The sequence below is a fragment of the Cicer arietinum genome, chromosome 6 (genome assembly GCF_000331145.2).
Source record: "Cicer arietinum cultivar CDC Frontier isolate Library 1 chromosome 6, Cicar.CDCFrontier_v2.0, whole genome shotgun sequence".
Taxonomy (NCBI): domain Eukaryota; kingdom Viridiplantae; phylum Streptophyta; class Magnoliopsida; order Fabales; family Fabaceae; genus Cicer; species Cicer arietinum.
In genome coordinates, this window is record NC_021165.2 from 68,171,707 (window position 1) to 68,181,020 (window position 9,314).

A 9,314-nucleotide genomic window follows, 5' to 3' on the forward strand; every position below is an offset into this window, starting at 1 on the left:
CTCTTTCATTTTGTAATTCGTTAGACAATATGAGATCGTTGATGTTGAGTTTGAGTTGAGAAGATCTATTAGAGAACGTCATCCTTCTCAAATATATCCTTGCATGAGAATCACACATTTGATTTGGTAAAGTTGTCTAATGGCAGAAAAGCACTCAAGAACAGATGGGTATACAAGATAAAGACAAAAGAGAATAGTTCTCAACAAAGAAACAAAGCAAGATTGGTTGTGAAATGTTTTAATCAGAGAAAAGGTATTGACTTTGATGATATTTTTTCACTTGTGGTGAAGATGTCCTTTATCCGAGTTGTGTTTGGGTTAGCAGCTAGTTTGAACTTAGAAGTTGAACAACTTGATGTGAAAATTGCATTCCTTCATGGTGCTTTGGAGTTCTATGATGGTGATTATATTATTTCCTTGTTATATGCGGATGACATGTTGATTTTTTATCATGACACTAAGAAGATTCAATCTTTAAAGAAAGATATGAACTAGTCTTTTGCAATGAAAGACTTGGGTCCTGCAAAGTAAATTATGGGCATGAGAATTACTCGTGATAGGAAGAATAATAAATTGTGGTTATCTCAACACAATTACATTGAGAAGTTGTTAGAGAGGTTTAACATGAGAAATTGTAAACCTGTTAGTACTCTATTTCCTACTCATTTAGAATTGAATTTTGATCAATGTCATACAAGTGAGAAAGGCAAAAAAGAGATGAAGAAGGTTCCTTATGTATCCGCATTTGGTAGTTTGGTGTATGATATGGTATGCACAAGGCCAGATATTGCTCATGCAGTTGGAGTTGTTAGTCAGTTTCTCTCTAATCTTGGTAAAGATCATTCGCAAACAGTGAATTGGATTCTCATATACATTAGAGGCACTTTCAAAGTGTATTTATGTTATGGAAGTGGTGAATCTGTGTTGGATGGCTACACAGATGCTGATATGGCAGGTAATCTTGATTCTAGAAAATTTATTTCTGGTTATATGATGATGTTTTTAGGGGGAGTTGTGTCTTGGCAATCAAGGTTACAAAAGTGTGCTGATTTATCCACTCTGAAGTTGAGTACATTGCAACAACTAAGGCTTACATAGAACTCTTGTGGATGAAGAAATTCCTACATGAGTTAGGCCTCAAGAAAGACAAGTTTGTGTTATTCTGTGACAGTCAGAGTGCGATCCATCTCAGCAAGAATCCGATTTTTCATGCAACATCGAAACATATTGAAGTACGGTATCATTGGATACGAGATGCACTGGAAATAAAATCATTTTTAATTGAGAAGATTCATACTGATGAGAATGGTTCAGATATGATGACGAAGACCTTGCCTGTGTCGAAGATGATATGTTGTTGAAAGAAAACTGAGATGGTTGAGCAGTACCTTCCCACTTGAGTCGTGAGGGGGAGATTTGTTGGATGGACTCACTCCCCAAGTGGAACCCACCAATTTTATTAATATTATTATAATTATTATTAGTATTAATATTATTATTATTATTGAAAAAAAAAGAAGAAAAAAAAAAGAGTTTTGGGCCCATGTGAGAAAGAAAATGACTTAAATCATAATTATAATAATAAAAAAGGAATAGTGCCAAGGAAGAAGTAGAAGAAGGGCGGCCAGAGAAGAAAAAGAAGGGTTAGGTTCCGGTGGTGGTAACATGTGTGTAGCAAACTTGTTCCGTTTGATCTACAATTTTGATAGGTTATTTCTACCACTGAGTGTGTTATTTTAATATACAGTCTGAGTAATTTTACCTTCTCTAAGAGTTACTTTGGCATACTCACTTTAGTGGAAGATTGTTATTGTTGATTGATGTTCCCTAATTGTTATTAGGAAGACTCTAGTGTACCCATTAATTATTATAATGGAAGTTTTACTGAACTAGATTCCGTGATTTTTATTCTCTCAATTTAAGGGAAGTTTTCCACATTAAAAATTGTGTTTGTCTCATATTTAATTTTCTGTCAATTATTTTTGCTCTCTGAAATTGAACTTTTTGTTCGGCCATTTATCTGCACAAGTGGAGAAAAATATTCTACATTATTGACATAATTATCTCTAATTATTTCTGATTTTTTCCAATAGTACCAAATACTTATTTGAAATTTTCTTTAGATTTCAATTATGTGTTGCCTCTTTTTTTTTTTTCCTTGAAAAATGTACGCGACATCTTTAACTGTTTTTTGATTATTTATTTTGTGAACTATATCTTCCCATCTCACCAAACACCTCATTAAATGAGACATTTTTTTTACGGTGCTCCTTAATATACCTTTTTGCTTTGGCGAAAAAAAAAATCCCATTTCTTTCAAATAAAATTTAGATTGGTAATGATAAATCTTTCACGAGGTGTAGTCAATCATACTATTAGTAATTAAATAAAATATTTTAGAGTAAATCATTAATTCAAGATCTAAAATTATACAAGTCGATAAAAATAGGACTTGTTATTTACGAAATAGTAAAACACTCTTTTATTTTATAATTTGTTTGACAATATGAGACCTACGTCAAATTGCTCAGTTAATAGTGATGAAGTGTCTTATATTAAGTGACACACTAACGTTGCCACACCATAGGGAACAATTTGCCTGATTCTAAAAGTCTGAAAATGAGGTTCTATTTTGTCTGATTTCTTAAATAATGGCTATAATTTTAAACCACACAATATATCTTCTTACCCAATTTATGAAATCTCTAAATCACAAATTCTAAAAATACTGAAATGTGTGTGCATCTAATCTCCTTCCTCAAAAATCAGATTCTCAAATTTGCAATTTTCAAAACCAATTATTGGATTCTCCATCATTTAAACAAATTTTATTTGGAGAATTTCAACTCAAAGATATGACATACATTATATATTATATATTGTATATGGTATGTGGCAATTTGGATTTTGAGTATGGTTTCCGGTAGTATTGTTGCTTTGAGTTGGTTGGATGCCAATTGTTTTGTTCTAAAGCCCTTGTATTGTCACTAATTTGAACACATTATATTGTCTTGTGACTCTTTTTGTAATAAAATATTTTTTTGCTTTTGCAAAAATATTCAACGGGAATCGTATAATATCTAACCTAATCGATCATTTGAGTTATTCAAAAGAAACATTTTCTTAATTTGTTTTCAACTAAAAAGGTACAAGAAAGAGTTGGGTATGTGAATTAGTCTCCTCTATTTAACCTTCTTCACATAAATCCACTATTAAATTAGACCAGATTGATTCGTCTACGAATGTTAATGGATTGTGATATTTTAGTTTTAATCTGTGTCGTATTAATCTACAGTTAAATGGACTAATCCACAAACCATAGAAAAACAAATAAAAAATCACTATTTTGTATTAATTTAAAAACTAAAAAGATGGTATTATAAAAAATTTCTATTGATAATTAATGCTATAATTTTTAAGTTGTAAGTATCAAGAACTTACAACACACTTGTGCGAAATGCGGATTTTGTAACGGAACTTTTATATCGATTACTATATCAATTGATGTAAATTGTGATGTTGTGATATATTTAACACAAAGTACATATAAAATCAAGAAAATTTAGATAATTAAGATGGTAAGAGTTCAATTTAATCAAAAGTCATGAGTTCAAATCTAGCACATTTATAAGTTACAAATTTGCATAGGTATGTTTGAAAAAAATATTCCAAAAGTTAAAACATTGATTTTGATGTTTTCTGTATTCCTTCCTATAATTCGAGTTGAAAGGATAGCCAACAACATATGAGAATAAAATACCTTATTTATTAATTTCCTACATTTTTTAAGGAAATGTAAAATGAAATTACAAGATACATATAAAATCAAATAATAAAATCAATTATAAATACTATTTTCACCTAAATTACAACGTCTATTGTTTTTATACAAATAATGAAATAAATGTGTCATTAGGAATTTGTTAGCCCTATTAAATAGAATGTCCGTAAAGTTTGATGTCTGATGTGAGAAAATTCTTGAACCATAATCCTGAGAGCTTTTGATGTCTTTTTAAATCATTTTTGTAATCTATAAAGGTCATTCCAAATCTCACAGTGTAACCCATGTGCCATTCAAAATTATCCAACAAAGACCATGCAAAGTATCCCTTAACATTTACACCAGCTCTGTATTTACATTGGAAGAAAGAAATTAAAATAGTTAAATTCCATGTTAAGAAAATAAAATACATTGATATTTAGATGTATAAATATATTACTTACTCAATTGCAGCTCTAAGATAAAAGAGATGACGATAATGATAATCAATTCTGTAGGAATCTAAAAGAGATTCTTGAAGTGATAATGATGGATCATCGTACTCATTTATACCTATATATATTATGAAAAACTTTAATTATCATTAATATTTTAAATAGATAAAAAAAAAATCAATATAAGCATTTATATATATAATAATTAATTTTTTGTATAATATATTATATATGTTTAACTTTGTATCTAACTTTGAATAGTATTGAAAAATTAAAAAATATTACATGTAGATAGTCTACTTACCATTTTCGGTGATATAAATTAAAGGATTGTTGTATTTTTTTTTAGTATATATCAAAAAGTCTCGAATTCCTTTAGGATAAACATACAACCAATCTGAAGCAACCTGAAAATAAATAAACAAAATCAATTTATTGATTACTCATTGAAACAAAATATAAAAAAAAACAGGTTGCAAGTTGCAATTTTTTGTAGGGTCAAACACTTACATTAAGGCCAATGGGTTTTCCATTGCTTGCGACTGCCATCACAAAAATAAAAGGTATGACATTATTCAAAATGATAATATTACTTAAATTAATAATCGATTATTATAAAATAAATTTAGATAGTATAGTAGATTAAATGATACTTACATGAAAATTGAGAAAGAGAATCTGTGAGGTAGTTATCTTTGGCATTTCTTAGTTGAGGTGCATCAGAAGCATAGCAAGAAGAATAATAGTTTATGCCAATAAAATCAAACGAACCACTCACTAGTTTAGATTGCTCTTTAGTAAACTTTGGTAACCGTGCTCCAACCAATGCTCGCATGGTTTTGGGATAATCTCCATTACTTAGAGGATCCATAAACCTACAATCAAATCAAATAAAGAAATTGAATAAATTTTCATATACCGGTCGATGTTAATTTAGATAGTATAATTATAAAAATGAAATTCATTAAAAAATAATATAGAAACACTTACCATCCAAACATAAAGTCTATAGCTCTTTCGGCAGCTTTTTGATTAAATATATTTTTCGAGAGTGGCACAAACCAGTTAATGACCAATGTTATACCAATCATACCATTTTGAGAGTCCTGCACCAACATATTTTTTTTTATTATTATTTACTATTCAAACATCCATGTAAACAAATAAATAAAACTATAATTTCCTCTTTATGTCATTCCTTTAGACTTTATGTTTCTAAAACAATTCAAGTATATTAACTATATTTTAAGTTTCTTTGATTAGTAATAAACCTGATATTTGGTCTTATACACATTAACCGCTGCTGCATGAGCTAGAAGTTGATAGTGTGAAACTAAATATGGTTCTGTTCCAGAATCTCCACCAGTGCAATTTGGGTTCAACCAAGAAGAACATCGACCTGGTGCCATGTCACCGTTCGCATATCCATCTCTACTGTAAGTCCATGGCTCATTTAAAGTTATCCAATATTTTACTCTATCTCCAAATGTTTTAAAACAAAGTTCTGCGTAATCTTGAAAGTCTTTTCTGTGATTCAAGATATTTAAAGATTAGTTAGAAACATTTCATAACTATTTTAATGTAGTTTTCAATTGAAAAGCTTAAATTGTATCACTTACATGATGAGAGGGCTTAAGAAGCCACCATATTCATCTTCTAGCGCTTGAGGAAGATCCCAATGAAAAAGAGTTACAAATGGTTGTAAACCTGTATTTTTTTATAATGAGATTATTATATTAATTATTATCATGCACAACCTTGATAAAATGCTAAATTGCAAATGATAAACATAAACAATAAATCCAATAAATGAAAATGAACTTTGTATTCTAACCATTTGCCAGCAATTCATCGATGAGGTTGTTATAATAGTCGATTCCTTCTTGATTGATTCCTCCACTTAGTTTTCCTTCTGCATTAATGAAGTTAATATCAAAATAAATTGATTAATTAAGAAGAAAATTTTAATTGAGCCAACTTTTATTCAGACTATACAATCATTGGTATAAATTTGACTTACTTGGGAGTATTCTAGACCAAGATATGGAAAATCTATATGCATCCAAGTTCATATCCTTCATAATCGCAACATCTTCCTATAACATAATATACAAACATATAATTCATTATCATTAAATAAAAACAAAAACGAAATCTCCTATTCTTTCATTTATTTAGTCTTTTATAGTGGCTATTACATATACTATTTACTTTTTAAAATATACTATTATTAATGAAAAATTTAACTAAATATATATCCATTACTATAGATGAAATATAATCTTCGAATAATAATCAAGCTAACATACCTTATAGCGATGATACGAGTCAACTGCCACGTCACCATTTTTCCCATCCTTTATTTTATCTGCATTTTCATATTCACGTATAAAAAATTGTACAACTTAATTATGAAAGAAAATAATAAAACTAATTATAACCAATAAATATTGAGAATGGTAAAATAAATTTAATAGAGATACATTGTCGATATAAAACTCTAGTTTTACATACTAACATGCAACCAAATTTTATAATGCGTGATGTAAACCTACTAACCAACTTTGAAATCACAATTTAAAATAACAAATAAATTTTTATTAGATGTGATTATAAAATTAGTTATATTTTGTGGGAAAAATTAGAAATAATTATGCGGAATATTTTTTCCCCGACCTGTGCTCCAGATAAATAACCAAACTGAAACTACAATTTCTATCGATAACACACCTGGAAATTTATGAGTGAATGTATCCCAAATACTTGGTCCTCTTCCACCTTCGTTTGATGCACCTTCAAATTGGTATGCAGAAGATGCTGTACCAAAGATGAAGCCATCAGGGAAACTGTTTCTATTCAATGAAGCTAGCTGCGTTACATCACCTTTTGTGAATGAGAAAATTAAAGGCAAGAGAGAAAATAGGAAATATATAATGTTTAATGCCATATGATATGTGTAATCGATTTTCTTGTTTTTATGTTGTGTAATCACTTAATTGTTCAAGTTGTTGTGTGTGATTATGCTAACTATGCAAAGGTGTCTTTTTATAGACGAAAAAGTTGTGTGGCTGGCTTCTACAGTAATACCTTTTTTCCGGTCAAATTAAAATTCTATACGCGGTGTTTTGTATGACTTATTATAATTTATTATTCATTATTATTTGTTTTGTATGACTTATTATTATTATGGTGTGGCCTGCCTTTGAAAAAGTGCAGTGAAGTTATCCGAAGTTAATTAAGATTAGTCGTGTATTAAAATATGTCAAACATAAAACAAAATAAAAGATAGTGGACTAAATGTAACCGTATATTTTAATTACCTATTATCTATATTTATACTAATTTATGCTAGTAATAAACGCAATACATTGAATCTCTAATTTCCTTATATATTTAACTTCAACAGTTTATTTATTTATTTATTTATTTATTTATTTATTTATTTAAAACCACTCAGTCACTCGGTTTAGTATTTTACATAGGCTGCTTTTTTGTTCTTTTTAATAAATAAATAAATAAAAACTATTTTTTTTTCTCCTTATTACCACGTGTGGAAATTTTTCTACAAAAAATGTCACTCTCATTCTCTCTCTTTTCTTTCTTTGTTTATTATAATGTCATTATCTCCTTTTTACTAAACTAAATTCTATAATTTCAAAATTAGAACGACGAAAAAACTGTTTTTAAGTCGATACAAAAAAATATTTAAAAAAAAAATACAATAATAAATAATATTACATAATACATTTGTTTTTAAAAAAAAGTAACTACATAAGAACGTCAATATGATTAACATGAATGTTCAATTTTTTTTTTATATTTAGTCAATTTGACACATTATTTAAAATAAAAATTACACAAAAATTATCATCTATAATTAACGTATGTTAACGCCATAGAAAAGTGGACAAATAGATACAATCTAAGCGTTAATTATAATTATTAACATCATAGAAAAATGGACAGACAAACACAATCTAGACGTTAATCATAATTATTATAATTAGCCTCCCTAAATTTTAAATAGATTCAATAATATAGTTGACGAGTAAACTTTTGAAGAGAAAACAAAAAAAACACTCTTTTTAGTTGTTTTACTTACAAGATACGTATTTGAATTTATTATTATTAGATTTTAAATTATTTGTATTTTTTATGTTCTTTGATTGAAAAATAAGTATCTTAGGAACAAAGTTTCTTTTTAGTGTGATATATATTAGTATTACACTAGTAACAAATATAGTTTTTAACGCACAGGGTTAAGTCGAAATATAAGGATAATGCATTGATAATTTTATAAATATGTGAAATTTGTTTAACGCGGTTATAATACTAACCAACTTAACATTGATAATTTTTTTATATATATATATAAAAAAACCCTTGTTTCACCGACTTTTGACCTCGGTGTCGTCCATGTCCTTCTGCTTCATTAATTTTCGTTACACTCTCTCTATTCCTTCTGCTTCATCTTCTTTTATCTCCATTCCTCCGCTTCCTCGCCGATGTGCTCTGCGTTCTTCGCCTTTGTGATGTTGATATGCATTGTTCGTAGATATCGTTTTTGTTGAACCATTCGTTGTTGTATGTGTTGTTTGTTGTTATCGGTCACAGTTGTCGTCTTCCTTATCGTTAGTGTTAGCGTCCATCGAACTTGTTGTTCTATTACTTGATTATTGTTGTCGCAGCCAACTTTAGGTTAGTTTCTTTATTTTTCAATTTTAGATTTATTTTATAATTCCATTATTCCACTTGATTACATTTGTGAAATAAAGAAGAAGAAAAAAACTTATGTCAGAATATTTTCTTGTGTTATTGAAAAGTTATGCTAGTACTCTCAAATAGTTCATAGTTGTGAGATATGAATACAAGGAGCAAATTTGAAGTAGAAAGAGATATTATTGTCTTGGTAGTCAATTGGAAATTTTCTCTATATTTTGAGGTGATATATATATACTACTTATTAGAAATTTAATTTATCAATTTTTTTGATGTATTTTATTATTTTATAGTTGATAACATACAATATACAACGTTGTTATACTACTGTAATAACTTATCTGACCTAAAAACAATGATATTTTTCTCTATTTTAATCT

General features: G+C 28.3%; 1 protein-coding gene across 2 annotated transcripts; it reads right to left on the reverse strand.

Moving 5' to 3' along the window:
• Positions 1–3,746: 3,746 nt before the first annotated feature.
• Positions 3,747–7,243, reverse strand: LOC101501627 (cyanogenic beta-glucosidase-like). Of its 2 annotated transcripts, none has more exons than XM_073369807.1 (12): positions 6,946–7,243; positions 6,525–6,583; positions 6,236–6,311; positions 6,050–6,127; positions 5,835–5,922; positions 5,487–5,649; positions 5,206–5,321; positions 4,873–5,090; positions 4,726–4,757; positions 4,520–4,622; positions 4,225–4,333; positions 3,747–4,128 (listed from the first exon to the last, which is right to left on the reverse strand). In XM_073369807.1, the coding sequence occupies exons 1-12, from the start codon at positions 7,160–7,162 to the stop codon at positions 3,933–3,935; spliced, it is 1,455 nt and encodes a 484-aa protein (XP_073225908.1). In that variant the 5' UTR covers positions 7,163–7,243; the 3' UTR covers positions 3,747–3,932. The 2 variants fall into 2 exon arrangements, with proteins under 2 accessions (XP_073225908.1, XP_012573142.1); XM_012717688.3 differs by having other exon boundaries at positions 5,487–5,742.
• Between the last annotated feature and the right edge of the window lie 2,071 nt (positions 7,244–9,314).

What these genes read in the sequence shown, in the direction of transcription:
- LOC101501627 (XM_012717688.3), bottom strand. Translation starts at nt 7,162, where the DNA reads ATGGCATTAAACATTATATATTTCCTATTTTCTCTCTTGCCTTTAATT. An exon ending in TTGGTCTAGAATACTCCCAA is followed by an intron (nt 6,128 to 6,235) that starts GTAAGTCAAATT and finishes TCATTAATGCAG; the next exon opens with AAGGAAAACTAAGTGGAGGA. An exon ending in AATTTATATCACCGAAAATG is followed by an intron (nt 4,334 to 4,519) that starts GTAAGTAGACTA and finishes TAATATATATAG; the next exon opens with GTATAAATGAGTACGATGAT.